Source organism: Ovis aries, chromosome 15, assembly GCF_016772045.2.
Source record: "Ovis aries strain OAR_USU_Benz2616 breed Rambouillet chromosome 15, ARS-UI_Ramb_v3.0, whole genome shotgun sequence".
Lineage (NCBI taxonomy): Eukaryota > Metazoa > Chordata > Mammalia > Artiodactyla > Bovidae > Ovis > Ovis aries.
Window position 1 is genome coordinate 40823495 of NC_056068.1, and position 16892 is coordinate 40840386.

General features: G+C 46.2%; 1 protein-coding gene across 4 annotated transcripts in view; it reads left to right on the forward strand.

Moving 5' to 3' along the window:
• Positions 1 to 710: 710 nt before the first annotated feature.
• The window catches only part of GALNT18 (polypeptide N-acetylgalactosaminyltransferase 18), a 354952-nt gene continuing 338770 nt past the window's right edge, over positions 711 to 16892 (forward strand). For all 4 annotated transcript variants that reach the window (XR_003591776.2, XM_027979390.2, XM_027979391.2 and 1 more), the window contains exon 1: positions 711 to 1361. Coding sequence is in view for 3 of the 4 variants with exons in the window: in XM_027979390.2 (XP_027835191.1) it covers positions 1127 to 1361 (235 nt within the window). In the remaining variant the exon portion in view is untranslated. The remainder of the gene's footprint in view (positions 1362 to 16892) is intronic.

Below are 16892 nucleotides of genomic sequence, written 5' to 3' on the forward strand. Positions count from 1 at the left end.
GTTTGTCCCGGAACTGCACAGACTTAAAAAATATATATAGCTAGGGGCGTTAAAAACCTTTGAGTGTTCGGTAGTGGAGATGGTACAGAACCTCCTAAGAGATTCCTAAAAGGGTTGACTCTTTTGACAGTTGTGGGGTCTGGAGCCATTCAGGAAGCCTGCGGACAGGGTGTAGTCAAGGAAGAAGTGGACGCCCACGGGGCCTGACCGAGGGCGAGACTGCACAGGCCATCCGGCCCACGCTTCCCTGGCCTCCCCGAGTCCTGGCAACCAGAAAAAGGGTTGAGAGCCGGCAGGTGGGATCCACGCGAGAAGCCCAGCGATCGAGCGGTGGAACGCTGAGCCGAGCTCCCTCCGGAAGCCTGGAGGTTTCTGCGCGAGAACAAGCGGCATACCCCTAGAGGTGGAATCTGCCGGCCCAGGACTGGGACTGGTGGCGCGCCCTCTCCGGGAGCCTCGGCTCTGGGGCAGCCAGCGCGGGCGAGGGTGGAGGTTCTGGAGCGCCCCTGGAGGGCGGGGGCCAGGGGCGGCCAGCAGGTGGGGCCCCGGGCCGGACTCCGCCTCCCGCACCCTCCGCGTTGGTCCGCGACCGCCCAGCCCCGGCCCCTCTTCCGAGCCCGAGCGCGATTGGTGGCGGCGCTTGTCGCTCGGAGGGGGCCGGGCCGCTGGGCCCCGCGGTTCTCCCTGCCGCCGCCGCCGCTGCCGCCGCCGCCGTCCTTCCAGCAGCGCGGGCGGGTCGGACCGCCAAGGCAATCGGCGCCCGGCGATGGGAAGCGGCGCGGCCGCGGATCCAGGCTGTGGCAAAGTTTCCCAGACGCTCGTATCAAGGCGCGCGGCTGCCGACCACCCGTGACTGCTCCGAGAAGGGCTAGGAGATTTTTAATTTGGAAAAATAATCCACCTCATTTCCTTTGTCAAGCTCTCTCTCACGGCGGCCAGCGGCGGGAGCTCCAAACTTGGGCACGGCGGCTCCACTGCCAGCGGTCCGGGCTTTGGAGACCGTCGGGACTCAGGTGCTCCGGCGCCCGGCGGCCCCGGGCGTCCGAGGGGGTGTGATCGCGGGGGAGTCCCGGGTGCGCAGAGAGAAGGGGCCCCCGGGAGCTCTATATGGAGGAGGGAGCCCAGAATGGTGTGCACCAGGAAGACCAAAACTTTGGTGTCCACTTGCGTGATCCTGAGCGGCATGACCAACATCATATGTCTGCTCTACGTGGGCTGGGTCACCAACTACATCGCCAGCGTGTATGTGCGGGGGCAGGAGCCGGCGCCCGACAAGAAGCTGGAGGAAGACAAAGGGGACACCCTGAAGATTATTGAACGGCTGGATCACCTGGAGAATGTCATAAAGCAGCATATCCAAGGTACTGGCGCCCGGGGAAACTTGGGCAGCCCACGGGGCCGGGGAGTGCCCAGAGCCGTGCGCGGTGCGCCGAGGCTGGTGGGCATCTCTCGAGTGACTGCGGGGCTCTGAGGCCGCAGACGCTTGGCGGGGCTGCGTGTGTGTTCTTGCCTGAGTACCGGACCCTCAGTGTCGGCGGCTGTGCGCGCCTCTCCAGGGCACACGTGTGCGCGCGGGGCTCCACGCGCGGGTGTGTGCAGCTCGCTGGCGGTGTGGGGGTGCGCTGCGCACGTGTCCCAGTGTGCGTGTGACTACCGGCTAGTTGCTCGAGGGTCTCGGGGTCGCACGCAGGCCCGGTTCAGAGTGTGGGTACATGTGAGCGTCGGTGTGTGTACGCGGGAGCGCTCAAAGGCGATCGGGCTTATTTGGCTACCGTTGGGCCTACGGGGAGAAGCGTGAGGCCCAAGTCGCTGCATTTAGGACCTACAGGCTGCGGGACGAGCCGGAGCTGGGAAGAATGCATGGCCCTAGTCCCAGCCCGGCTGTGAGCGGCCCGTAAGCGATTGGGTGTGCAGAGGGATCTGTGGCTAGGAGTGCTGTCTGAACCTAAGCGGTCTCCACCCGCACCACAGCCCGCGGGTCCAAGACCCTCTCCAGGAGCAGGTGTTGGCTCGGTGAAGAAGCATGGGCGCCTGGAGCTCTGTCCACTGCGGTGGCGCCTCCGCCCAGGACTGGGAGAACCCGCCCTGGGCTGCCAGTGAAGGCTCTTCCCTCCGGTAGCTCCACTCCCAGGCCCAGGGAGTGGCTGGGGCAGAGCAAACAGATCCGCGCGCGCTAGGTCTGGAGTCTTAGGCTGAGCCGGGTGATTGCGCTCCAGGCTAGGGCTGGGGTCAAGGGGAGGATGGGGTACGGAGCGCTCTCCCCAGGCGACCCTGTCCGATGAGCTGTCAGAGGCAACAGATAGAGAGCTCCAGCTGGGCACCACAGGTCAGAGTGTGCACGCACATGCCCGTCTCTCACGTTCACATTTCTTTTTTCTGTGCTTCTGTTCCCCCTGTTTTCTACCAGGCATGTCAGCTTTGTAAGGGCAGGACAGCGCCAGCAGAGCCTAGTTCACCTGTCAACCAGGCAGACTTTGGCACATATTGGGTTGACTGTTTCTCTCCCAGGAGCACTCTCATTTGTTTACACTTGGTTGTCCGGATCCAACCTTGCATCTGCTGCCCCTGCCATGGTGGGGACAGCTGCTCTCTCTACATTCGGTTTGCTTCCCCATATGTACAAAAGTTCCTTCCCAGGGGGGAGGTTCAGGTGAGTGCAGGAGAGGTATACGTATCCACGGTGCTTCCTGACTGCTGACTTTAAAACAAGTTCATGGCTCTGCCGCCTCTGCTTCGCAGCTCTCCTTGGTACCTGCCATGGGCTTGCATAGCAGACCAGTTTATCTCTCTGATGTGCCTGTTGCTGTGTTTCTTACTTGTTCTTTTCCATCCGGTGGGTCCAGATTGACAATTAGTCAGCGGTAGAAGTACAGTGTTTGCCCCAGGGTGATTCATAATGTTCCCAGAGGGATGCAGGCCGTACCTTACTTTGACATTTCTAGTTTGCCCACAGATTTTAAGAGATTTTCATTCACAGATTCTGTGTGTGTGTGTGTTAATGTTTCTGGAAAATGATCCTCTTGTGCTTTCCAGTCTGGTCAGGGAGGAGGTGAGCAAGATACTACACTGGGAAGCAGTGAGGAGATCTTGGGGTCATGGGCTCATCCCAGAGTGCACCCTTGTCATGTTGAATGTGGACCGTATCATGTGATTTATAAGACTCTACGTGAAAATGAGGGCGGTGTGGAAGCTGAAAGGAGTCTTTGTGTTTTTGCTCCCAGGAAACCTTATAGCTATGCCTTGTTTGAAACTTTCAAGTGTATACCTGAAAAAATTGAGAGGGGAAGAAAAAAAGAGGGAGCATTATCCTTAAAACACATGGTGATCCAGCTCTCTTGTGTATGCGCAATGACTGTATTATGAGTCCTGTGGATATTCAGAAAAGGCCAGATTCTCAGCTGGAGAGGTAGAAGCCCTGGCTCACAGTGGGGTGGGGAAGGGCCAGTGACTTAGCAAAGACTAGCCATGAGGCAGGGGGAGGCATAGGATGCTTGGCTGTTGTGCCATGATGGTGTTGCCACAATTAGTGACAGCACCCCCGGTGATGCTGGAGCCACCCTTGAGCAAGTATTTGGGGGAATTTAAAGTAAAATTTGGCTTCCCTGGCAGCCCAGCTGGTAAAGAATCTGCCTGCAATGCGGGAGGCCCAAGATCAGTTCCTGGGTCGGGAAGATCCCCTGGAGAAGGGAATGGCTACCCACTCCAATATTCTTGCCTGGAGAAGTCCATGGACAGAGGAGCCAGGTGGGCTAGGGATTTATCTTACTTATGTAAGGGGCCTATGGCGTTTGGGATGGACAGGGAGGCCTGGCGTGCTGCGATTCATGGGGTCGCAAAGAGTCGGACACAACTGAGCGACTGAACTGAACTGAAGTGCCACTTTCTGAAGGCAGAGGGTGGGAAGGGAAAAGACCAGAGGCTTGTCCTTGATGATATGGGCCATTTACGTGATTTCCACTGTCGAGTTTCCTCTAGTTAGTAGGGAGGGCCTTTTGAGCAAACCAGTTTACTCTGCTAAGCTCAGGGGGAATAGGGATAATAATAATAGTTAGTAGCTAAAAATTATATAGCACCAGCTGTGTGCCAGGCATTATTTAAGTACTTTATGTACGTTGACTTATTTAATTCTCCTCCCCCCATGAGGTAAGTATGTAAGCTCCGTTTTACATATGGAGAGCTTATATAATTTGTCTAAGGTACAGAGATTTAAACCAAGCTCATGTTGCTTCAGGACCTGTGTTTTTAACCGCATGCTAGGCTGTCCCTTAAGAGGGTCAATGAGTCACAGGGGCAGCAGAGCTCTGCTAGAGTTCCTGGATGGTGGGAGTGGGTGTCGGAGTTGGAGACGTCAGAGGGTGGCCAAGGGATGATGGAGTCATAGCCTTTCCGCCTGGAGACTCTTCCATAGTTAAACTCAGGAAGCTCTGGGTTTTGTTTCACACCAAAAGGCAGAGGTTACATTCACATAAGAAGTGTTTGTGGAACACCCAGGACAGTTCCTGGCACATTCTTCTGAGAGTGTGTGTTGGGTGGCTGAGTAGATGAATGAATGAGCACACAGTGTGGGTGCCCAGGGCACTGGTTAGTCATTAATAAAAGCATTTCCACTCTCGAATGACTATGTTTTGCTTTGGAGCCTTGCACAGGCTCCTCTTTGCTTTGGAAGGAAAGTTGTCCTGGAAGCTGCAGATGTCACAAAATGTTCTACTGGATGTTCCATAGGACTTGCAATTAGAAGAGGCTTTGGAGCGTCACCCTGGAGCTGCGTTCTAGTCATGACTGAAAAGTTTATTTTCCTCTTGGGGTTGCAGTGATATTTCATTTTAATTTGTTTTCTGATTGAATGATTTAATTAGATGGTGTTTGGGAATCTCTTGGGAAAGTAAATTGCAGTTTTGATAATTATTTTTTAACCAGATAGATGGTAAATGAGAGGGTGGATAACTCTGGATTTTAAAAATAGCATCCTGATGGATTGGAAACACAAACAAGTATTAGTACAGGTTTGGTCTTAGAGGAGAAAGATGGAATTGCTGGAGGGGGTGCAGTGGGTTAAGTATAGAGGGTGAAGGCGGCTGGAGTGTCGGAGGGCATAGGAAATGGAAGTGTGGGTCCACGTCTTCCTGTAGAAGTCGAGTAGAAACCCATACAGCTTTTCATTTTTCTTGGTTAGCATCTCTTGAATATAAAAAAGAATGAGCCAACATTAAATAAAATATTTTAAAATGTATAAAATTCCTCTAATTCATTCTAATCTAACACAACTATTTTGTATTTTGACATTGCCTTCTAGCTTTGTCCTTCTGCCTCCATATTTAAAAATGCAGGTGTAGTCATGGTTTACATGTAATTTTATATTCTGCTTTCCTCAGTTTACTTTTTGTTAGAAGCATTTTTTCAATATTTGCTACATAGTTTATTGATTTTGTTGTTGTTATTCAGTTGCCCAGTGGTGTCCAACTCTTTGCAACCCCATGGACTGCAGCAAGCCAGGCCTCTCTGTCCCTCACCCTCTCCTGAAGTTTGCCCAAGTTCATGTCCGTTGCATCGGTGATGCCCTCTTCATTTTCTGTCCTCAATCTTTCCCAGCATCAGGGACTTTTCCAATGAGTCAGCTGTTCGCATCAGATGACCAAAATACTGGACTTTCAATTTCAGCATCAGTCCTTCCAACGAGTATTCAGGGTGGATTTCTCTTATTGATTCAGTCCTTATTTATTGGAGGCCCAGTGTGTGCCAGGCACCACACTGAGTGGTGGCTTTGGATACAGAGGTGAATCCAGACCCTCCTAGTCCCTGTTGCAGTGAACACATTTTTGAAGGACGATAGTATACCTCTTCTTCAACACAGTTTGGGTTTGAGTTAGCCAGTTTACTGAAAACCTGATTAAAGAAGAAACTAAAACAAAATATCACGTACATGCATTAAATATTTTGTTTTACTGTGCATGTATTTCTCAGCTTTTTGATGGAAGGCCAAGGCTTTATCTTTGGTTTGGATCTGTTAAAGAAAACAGAACTAGAAATCTGACTTTGTAAGCAGCTTCTTCATGGAATAAGCCACTCCCATAAAGTGCTGTTTACAAAGTCTGATTTCTAGTTCTGTTTTCTTTAATGTTCATTGAGAACTTGAAGGTACTTATGAAGCAGTGTAGTGGCCCACATTTTTATTACTTTGGTCTTTTGCAGTGACTTTGTTCATGAGTAATTTAACTGCTATTTATGTGATGAGTTCTATAAAGTCTTTCCAAAGCTTTAAATTAATTTTCTTAGAAATAACTCTAAATTTTTAGCAATGATCTTCCATTGGCCATTGGTCATATAATATGTGATTAAGTTACGCTGTTACAATGGCAAGTTCCAAGATTCTAAACACATTTGGAAACAAACCCAGTGTATTCTTGGTTGCCTTATAACGCCATTGTTAGCTGGAGATGTGAATGGGGTGAGGGAGAGAAATTGACACAGAGGGACAATCGCATCCTGTTTGGTTTTGTTTTTCATGGAGAGAATGAAAACATGCTTAATCAAGAGAGGCAATTAACTGGAGATTTCTTAAAGAGAGGGCTTCCCTGGTGGCTCAGCTGGCAAAGAATCTGCCTGTAATGTGGGAGACTTGGATTCAATCCCTGGGTTGGGAAGATCCCCTGGAGAAGGGAACGCCTACCCACTCCAGTATTCTGGCCTGGAGAATTCCACGGACTGTGTATTCCATGGGATTGCAAAGAGTCGGACATGACTGAGTGACTTTCACTTTCACTTTCTTTCTTAAAGAGAACTTTTACTGTATTTTTAGTGACTGCATAATATTCCACCATCAGTATACAGTTATTGATTTAACCCCTTGCCTATTATTGAACATTTTCTTTTCTATTATAACTAATCAGAAATAAACATCTTTACCTCACTGTGTTCTTCTTTTGAATGACTTTAATGGTGCCTTTCCACAAATGGGATTATTATTGACTCAAAAAATATGAGCAATTTTTATGAAAGATTGTTTTTCAAAAGGAAAACCTTTCTGTGCAGCCAATGGCAATATAACATTGTACCTGCTTCTCAGAGCCTGGCCAGCCTTGGGTGTTACCCTTCAACTGTTTCTGGGCAAATGTAACCGCTATCAAATCCTCTGTTCTTTTGCTCTGTACTCCCTTGATTGCTGTAGAACTTAGCATCTTCTCCCGAGCCCTGTGTTTGTTTTAATTTTGTACTGGTGTCTTTTGCTGGTTTTTCTCTTGGGATATCAGTGTTTGCGATTTGCGTATTTTATGTATGTGTTTTATTTCCATATATCATTAATTGATGAAACTTATATCATGCCTGTATTCTATTTTATATACACATAATTTTTGCTTTGCACATATGCTTTAGGGCAGTGATTCTCGAACTCTGTCCCCAGGAGCCCCAAGCTTCTAGAAGGTTTGATCTGAGACTTAAGAAATAGAAGGGTCAAGTGAGGTCTCTTTGATCCCTCCTTTCCTCATTCTCTCCCCTCTATACAACCAATGTTTTTTCTTTCATCTGTCTTATATTTGGTTTTCTGTAAGATATTTCATTTTTTAAAGGACTCTGCTTTCTTTTTAAAAAGGGGTTGAAAATCACTGTTTTGGAAGAAAAGGAAACATCATACTTAGATTTATTTGAGGGATGATGGTAGAGTAAAGAATTTAAGAGAGTAAATAAATCTAAAATGAAATTGAATTCCTGGGTGGTATTCTTGTAACATCTATTTACCCTTCTGAATACCATGATTAATAATGTATTACATTATATGACTAATTTCTAAATCCATTATCTTACTTCACTGAGTCAAGATCATCCGAACAATGGGAGAAATGGATTATTAACTGCTTTTGTTTCCTAAAATTTTATTAGGCATAGTATGTGGATATTGTACCAGTAACAGTAATTAATTCAGTAACAGTAGGTTGGTCACCAAAATTACAAACACATATATAGTCCCTAAAAATCGGAAAATATCCAAGGCCCAGTTGTTGGGAGGGTTTTTTTTTTTTTTTTTTTGTCTCCTTATAGCTTTTGAATGTTACTGAGAATTGGCTGATGTCCTTCTCATCTGATCCCTGACTTGGCAGGGTTGTAAAGAAGAGGATATAATGTTTGCAAAATGCTTGAAGATTATTTGAGGAAAGGGTGTCATTTAAAGAGTAAACTTATTTGTCCTTCGGAATGAACTGTGGCATGTGAAATTATAATAGTAACAGAAATTGATATTTTGAGAGAATCCAATAGCAAAATTTAGAGGTTGAGCCCAATTATCTTTATTAATAGCCCAGGTCCATATCTTCATGGAGTAGAAAAGCCTTGCCAAAAAATACGACTTTTTTTTACCATGGCCAAAGAATTTTCATTTTTATCCAGAAGTGTGTAGGCTGTAAAATAAATGAATTCCACATTCTTTCCCACTCACTTGACATAAATTGTTATTTGCCCTTGATAAGTAGGTTGATGTAGAGCCTCAAGGAGAATTCACAATGAAATGTTGGAGAGCCACAGTTTGTTTTTCTGGTTTGTGAGGGCCTTGAAGCGCAGCTTCAGTTACTCGGATTTAGGTGGTCTGTTTGTTTTTAAAGGTGTTTGTGGGGTCCAGAGCCAGTGCGCGGTTGCTGGAACATCTTCACTACTGTCCTACAGGATTTCTGATGTCACTTAACTTGGGAAGTTGAATGGGCTGCTGCCTTGACGTAGAGCTTGGGAGTCTCTTTAGGATTGTTGCCAGTTTTCGTTGCTTGTGTTCGGTTCTGGAGACTAGGACAGATAGGGTGCCTTGTGAGAGGCATATTGGAGGGCAGCCCAGATTGAGCTGATATTACACAGAAGGTCCTTTGGGGAAACACCAAACTGAGTATGAGTGATGACTATAGCCAGAAGGCGCCAACGTGGGACCTGGGGAGAGAGAGATGCTGGAAGGGCAGTCCATCAGTGTGGCATGGGCGCTGTGGTAGAGAGCAAGGGGCCGAGAGGGTTGGGTCCGCTGGCGGATGGTCTAGATTCTGTAAATGGTGGATTGTACTTGAAGGTCTCCCTAGGGCTGCAGTGCCTTGAGTTCTGCAAAGACTTGATAATTCCATTGCGCCTACAGTTGTCAACTTATCAAATGTCACTTTGCCTTCGGGGTCAAAGTGAGTGCCATTCCACAGGGCAATGCTTGAGCACAGGTGTTCTCGAAGCTCCCCGCTCCTCACACACATGCCTTCACATGCAGAGCGCACGCCCCAGGGGAGGGCCAGGACCACGCACGTCCCAACACGTTGCGTTCCTTCTCACTCCGTCCCTCTCTCTCCGACTTGAGGAAGCATATTAATATGCAAGAGAATGTGATAACCTTGAAATGGCTTCAATTCGTAGTTAATCATTCATATGCTTTGGTACTTAAATTATTGTTAATAACACATTGCTGCAAACGGTTCCAATTTACAATATGTTGTGACAATGACTGGAAACAGCTGCTGTTCTGGAATCTTCGGTGTGAGTCTGTGTACTCTATGGACCCAGCTGAATGCAGCCCACTGGAGCTTTAAGCAAGAGGGTTCCTGATAGTGTGAACACTAATGCTTTGGTAGTTTTTTCTGGCTACGCAATTATAGATTAAAATATGTTGCTAGGGCAGATCATCCCAGTCAGTAGGCATGTATTTCTGAGATGTAGTTCTCTTCCACTGCCCAGCATTCAGTTTTAGTTTTGTGAAGGTTTGCTTTTGGGAGATGAAGCTGCCCTTAGTGACGCCCGTGGAAAGCCTTCAGTATCCAGCTGTAATGAAAGGGACAGACTTCCTTTATGATGGTATTGCTGAAATGGTACTGGGGCTGCCAGACACACTTTGTTGGGCTACGTTTGTTATCACTATCCTCTCTGAGGTCACATAAACACAGTGTTTGGAGAGATCCAGAGAAGTGACATTAGCACTCATCTCCTCAGGACAGACAAGAGCAATGGAAAATGATGCCTGAAGAGGAGGCTAAGGCCAGCTCTTCGGCATGATTGGGTTCATTCCACCCATGTCCAGAGTTTAAGATTCAGGGTAGAGCACCTATTTGAGATGGTTAGGTGCTGCATCTATACTTAACTTTTTCTTATTATTTTGTAAAATTTTTGTTTACTTATTTATTTTTGGATGTTCTGGGTCTTTGTTGCTGTACATGGAGTCTCTCTGGTTGCAGCAAGCAGGGGCTTCTCTTGTTGCAGAGCGTGGGCTCTAGATAGGAAGGCCCAGGAGGTGCACCACCTCCTCTTGTGGTACACAGTCTTGTTGCTCCGAGGCATGTGGGGTCTTTCTGGACCAGGGATCAAACCTGTGTCCCCTGAATTGCCAGGTGGATTCTTAACCACTGGACCAACAGGGATGTTGCTTCTAAAGTTCTGGTGCCTGGTTTGGCTTCAGTGGTCTGACTTGCTTATCCGTCTCTGTCCTGTGGGAGCTTAGAGTTAAAAAGGCCACTGAGATCCTGCAGGAGAGGGAAGGCAGTTCAGCGACCAGGGCAGGATTTGAAACTTGAGCTAATAAGTGTCATGTTAGTGGTATATTAGGACTTAGGAATACAAGATTGCTTGGGACAAGGAATATAAGAGTTAGAAAGGGTCGTCATTGCCATCTTCCTAAATTCCATATATATGTGTTAGTATACTGTATTGGTGTTTTTCTTTCTGGCTTACTTCACTCTGTATAATCGGCTCCAGTTTCATCCATCTCATCAGAACTGATTCAAATGAATTCTTTTTAACGGCTGAGTAATACTCCATTGTGTATATGTACCACAGCTTTCTTATCCATTCATCTGCTGATGGACATCTAGGTTGTTTCCATGTCCTGGCTATTATAAACAGTGCTGCGATGAACATTGGGGTACATGTGTCTCTTTCAATTCTGGTTTCCTCGGTGTGTATGCCCAGAAGTGGGATTGCTGGGTCATAAGGTAGTTCTATTTGCAATTTTTTAAGGAATCTCCACACTGTTTTCCATAGTGGCTGTACTAGTTTGCATTCCCACCAACAGTGTAGGAGGGTTCCCTTTTCTCCACACCCTCGCCAGCATTTATTGCTTGCAGATTTTTGGATCGCAGCCATTCTGACTGGTGTGAAGTGGTACCTCATTGTGGTTTTGATTTGCATTTCTCTAATAATGAGTGATGTTGAGCATCTTTTCATGTGTTTGTTAGCCATCCGTATGTCTTCTTTGGAGAAATGTCTATTTAGTTCTTTGGCCCATTTTTTGATTGGGTCATTTATTTTTCTGGAGTTGAGCTGCAGAAGTTGCTTGTATATTTTTGAGATTAGTTGTTTGTCAGTTGCTTCATTTGCTATTATTTTCTCCCATTCAGAAGGCTGTCTTTTCACCTTGCTTATATTTTCCTTTGTTGTGCAGAAGCTTTTAATTTTAATTAGATCCCATTTGTTTATTTTTGCTTTTATTTCCAGAATTCTGGGAGGTGGATCATAGAGGATCCTGCTGTGATTTATGTCTGAGAGTGTTTTGCCTATGTTCTCCTCTAGGAGTTTTATAGTTTCTGATCTTACATTTAGATCTTTAATCCATTTTGAGTTTATTTTTGTGTGCGGTGTTAGAAAGTGATCTAGTTTCATTCTTTTACAAGTGGTTGACCAGTTTTCCCAGCACCACTTGTTAAAGAGATTGTCTTTACTCCATTGTATATTCTTGCCTCCTTTGTCAAAGATAAGGTGTCCATATGTGTGTGGATTTATCTCTGGGCTTTCTATTTTGGCAATGACGACCCTGTATGCAAGACAGGGAAAGAGACACAGATGTGTATAACGGACTTTTGGACTCAGAGGGAGAGGGAGAGGGTGGGATGATTTGGGAGAATGACATTCTAACATGTATACTATCATGTGAATTGAATCGCCAGTCTATGTCTGACGCAGGATGCAGCATGCTTGGGGCTGGTGCATGGGGATGACCCAGAAAGATGTTATGGGGAGGGAGGTGGGAGGGGGGTTCATGTTTGGGAATGCATGAAAAAAAAAAAATAAATAAATAAATAAAAGTAAAAAAAAAAAAAAAAAGAGTTAGAAAGCTAGGGAGAGATTTGAAACTACAGAAATGCCAAATGAGAATGAAAGTTAAGGAGAGATTTGAAGTTACAGAAATGCCAAATGAGAATCTTAGCCAACCCCTTGATTTACTTTAAGAGCAACAGGCATATAAAGAATTGAAGCTGGATGATATCAAAGGGAAGAGAGGACGAGAACTACGCCTATGGGTCAGAGACTGGGCTCGGTGCTGTCCACGCATGACCGCCTTTTAGCATCACTGCATGTGAGGGAGAGTTTGAGAGGTGGGAACGCTGAGACATAGTGACTTAGAGAGTTTGCCCAAGGTCACAGAGCTACTAGGTGGCGAAGCCAAGAAGGGAAACTCTCCAGCATTTGTGCTCTCTCCAGAAGAGAAAAGACGATGACAGTCTCATGGAGGAGGGACTGGAAGATCATTTTATCAAAGATGGTTTTCAAATGTAAGCTTAGAGGCCTTAGGTCAGCAAGAGACTGATGAAAAAGGGATCCAGGCAGGCGGCTTGCTTTGTCCTCGTATAATTAAGGAACCTCGGAGTTGCGGTGCCAGCAAGGGAGGCTCTGGAAACCCTTTCTCTGGAATCACTGTGAGCCCCTCAGGAACTTGGCCTCATAGGAAAAGCAGGGTGTGCTGGCTGCAGGCTGGACCTCATTCAGATTTCACATGTGACTTTCAAACTCCTACAGTGCTTTCCCATGCACTGGCACAGTCAGGCGGCTCCTGGGGTGACCAATAGTCCTGCTTGACGTCCCCTCTTTCTAAAAAGTGTATTTATGTATCAGCCACACTGTGTGGCATGCAGGATCTTAGTTCCCTGACCAGGGATCGAACCTGCACCACCTGTAGTAGACGTCTGAAGTCTTAACCACTGGGTTGCCAGGGACTTTCCCTTTTTTAAAACTGAAAATCTTGTGTCCGCAGAGGACCCTCAACTTTGGGAAAACCTGGAGAGCTGGTCATCCTCAGCTTCTCAAGCTGGTAAATTCTTTTCAGTGCTAACTCCTAGCATCATGGTAAAAATAGCTCACCACATCTGTGTCTCTGCTCTCTGATCTTGAACGTTGACTTTGTCCAAGAGTGGCAGAGGGGATGGTGAGGGTCTGGCAGCCCCTGCCCCATTTGCTCTGCCCCCACAAGCTGCCTCCTCTCTTGTTATTCATTCTGCCTTAATACTCCCTGTTTTTTTTTTTTGTTTGTTTTTTTTTTTCAGCTGTCTGAGCCTTTCAGGATTTGGAAAGGAAAAAACAATTGCTGTAAAGGAAAGCTCTAATAAAGTGGTTTGGGCACAAAACATCAGCAGCTGTTTATTTGCCCAAAACAGTAGGAGTCCGTATTAATAACCTTGTGAGTTATATGCTGGGAAGTTAAAAGTAAGCAAAAATCTTACTTGAGACCCACAGATGTCACTTTATTCCTTTATTGAACTAATCTCTCTTCCTGTTTATGCTGGTGACATTTTCTGTTATCCATGTGGAGGATCCTTTTTGATCTTCTGTTTCAGATTTATTTAGCTCTGCCTGGGTAGGGTCCCAGAGCAGAGAGGTTTTCTGGTTTCTCTTTATTGCAGTTATGATCCTTTGTGTTTATGTGGTTCCTGCCTCAAAGGATCTTGATGAGTGGGACAGGCTTTTTGTAATTAATCATCATCATATTTCTCTGAAGGGAGAGAAGGAGCCACCAAGTATTGGGAGGGGTGTTGGTAAGGCTTTAGACCTGCCCCACAGTTGGAGAAGCAGTCTTTTAACATTTCTAAATCTCACTTTAATAATAAACTGATCCTCTGATTTACTTTGCTTTCTAAAAAGAGTATATGGGAGGAAAGTATAACAGGCAAGAATTATGATGTATATGCTCCAAGACTATAATTGGGCCAGACTTTAAAAAAATTTTATTAGAACCTGAGGGCCCTCCCCAGTGGCTCAGTGGCAAAAACGAAAACAACCCACCAGCAATGCAGGAATCATAGGAGACGTGGGTTTGATCCCTGGGTTGGGAAGATCCCTGGAGGAGGCATGGCAGCCTACTCCAGTATTCTTGCCTGGAGAATCCCCATGGACAGAGGAGACTGGTAAGCTACAGTCCATAGGGTTGCAAAAAGTAGGACACGAGTGAAGTGACTTAGCATGCATACATGAGGATTTATATTAGAAGGAGAATCCAAAGGAAAATAATGGAAGAAAATTTTATCAATGAATCAAAAATTAAAATAAAAGAACAAATGAGAGGAGGGGTTGTATAAATAGCTCTGAACTTGTCTAGAGAAGAAACTGGAAGAGGCAGAGAATCAATGTCTGTTGAGCACCTGTTATATGCTAAATGCTTTATGTGAAAACTCATTTTAACTTTGTAAGCAACCCTGTGGGATTATGTTGTTACCCCCATTTTACAGATGAGGAAATCAAGTCTCAGTGACTGTAGTTAACTTGTCCAAGGCGATGCAGTTAATAAGTTACCTCTCTGAAGCTCCTTAGTATGGAACTAGGCACCCTCTTGTTTTTCTGCTCCAGTGATGCTAAGCAAGAGAAAATAGGATCACCCCCTCTCAGTAGGAGGGTTGCAGGTGATACTAGAAGGATTCATGAGAGCAGCAGGACCCTGAGGTGGGTTACCAAGTGACTCTTTTGTCAGTGCCCTTCTCTGGAGGTACAGGAAGTGGCCTGTGCCAGGGGTTGTCAGGGTGGAGTGCTGTGGAAGGCTGAGACAGACTGCAGGCCTGGCCCTTCACACCCAGCAATATCTCTGTTTCTAGGAGAAGACTTCAGTTCAGTTCAGTCGCTCAGTTGTGTCTGACTCTTTGCGACCCCATGAACCACAGCACGCCACGCCTCCCTGTCCATCACCAACTCCTGGAGTCCACCCAAACACAAGTCCATTGAGTTGGTGATGCCATCCAACCATCTCATCCTCTGTCGTCCCCTTCTCTTCCTGCCTTCAATCTTTCCCAGCATCAGGGTCTTTTCCAGTGAGTCAGCTCTTCGCATCAGGTGGCCAAAGTGTTGGAGTTTCAGCTTCAACACCAGTCCTTCCAAAGAATACCCAGGACCGATCTCCTTTAGAATGGACTGGTTGAATCTTCTTGCAGTCCAAGGGACTCTCAAGAGTCTTCTCCAACACCACAGTTCAAAAGCATCAATTCTTCAGTGCTCAGCTTTCTTTCTAGTCCAACTCTCACAACCATACATGACCACTGGAAAAACCATAGCCTTGACTAGATGGACCATTGTTGGCAAAGTAATGTCTCTGCTTTTCAGTATGCTGCAAGGTTGGTCATAACTTTCCTTCCAAGCAGTAAGCGTCTTTTAATTTCATGGTTGCAGTCACCATCTGCAGTGATTTTGGAGCCGAGAAAAATAAAGTCAGCCACTGTTACCACTGTTTCCCCATCTATTTCCCATGAAGTGATGGGACCAGATGCCATGATCTTAGTCTTCTGAATGTTGAGCTTTAAGCCAACTTTTTCACTCTCCTCTTTCACTTTCAACAAGAGGCTCTTTAGTTCTTCACTTTCTGCCATAAGGGTGGTGTCATCTGCATATCTGAGGTTATTGACAATTTCTCCCAGCAATCTTGATTCCAGCTTGTACTTCCTCCAGCCCAGCATTTCTCATGATGTACTCTGCATATAAGTTAAATAAGCAGGGTGACAATATACAGCCTTGACGTACTCCTTTTCCTATTTGGAGCCAGTCTGTTGATCAATGTCCAGTTCTAACTGTTGCTTCCCAACCTGCATATAGGTTTCTCAAGAGGCAGGTCAGGTGGTCTGGTATTCCCATCTCTTTCAGAATTTTCCACAGTTTATTGTGATCCACACAAAGACTTTGGCATAGTCAAGAAAGCAGAAATAGATGTTTTCTGGAACTCTCTTGCTTTTTCTATGATCCAGCAGATGTTTGCAATTTAATCCCTGGTTCCCCTGCCTTTTCTAAAACCAGCTTGAACATCTGGAAGTTCATGGTTCACGTATTGCTGATGGCTTGGAGAATTTTGAGCATTACTTTACTAGTGTGTGAGATAAGTGCAATTGTGTGGTAGTTTGAGCATTCTTCAGCATTGCCTTTCTTTGGGATTGGAATGAAAACTGACCTTTTCCAGTCCTGTGGCCACTGCTGAGTTTTCCAAATGTGCTGACATATTGAGTGTGGCACTTTCACAGCATCATCTTTCAGGATTTGAAATAGCTCAACTGGAATTCCATCACCTCCACTAGCTTTGTTTGTAGTGATGCTTCCTAAGGCCTACTTGACTTCACAGACTTAAGTGTGAGCAAAACCATCTCCTCTGCTCATTCAGAGCAAAGCTTCACTGAAGTGTCTTCCAGGATCAGGGGATAGGGTCAAGTTGGGGGCGATGAAGGGGAGCGTTGCATACAGAGGAAACTGCACACATGTCTAGGTTTGCCCATAATTCCCATTTAATCAAGAAAGGAATATATCTGGGCTCAGGTGCATAGAATGTAGGCCCTAGTTCTGTGGGCAGGTGTTGGAGATGGGCCCCAGATCTGGCACTGAGGCTTGGGGTGGAGGCCTGGGATGGTTGGAAGAAACTACTTCTAAGTTCCTGTTCCTCTCTGCTTTGACTCAGAGTTTAACAGTGAACTGGGAGGTATTCCTATCTTCTGTTGGTCACGCGGTCAGATTCTTTCCTTCCTTCATCCAGCTAGCTTTTATTAAGCACCTAGTAAGTGGTGGAGGTATATCAGTGGGATGAAGACAGACGTATGAAGGGTTTGCAATGAAGTGAGGTAGTCAGGTGCCTTCTAATAAGGAGAGGCTTGAAGAAAATTAGGTGTGAGCTCTGTCTGGGGTAATAGTTCCAGGTGGAGGAAACACCCAGCGCACAAGGG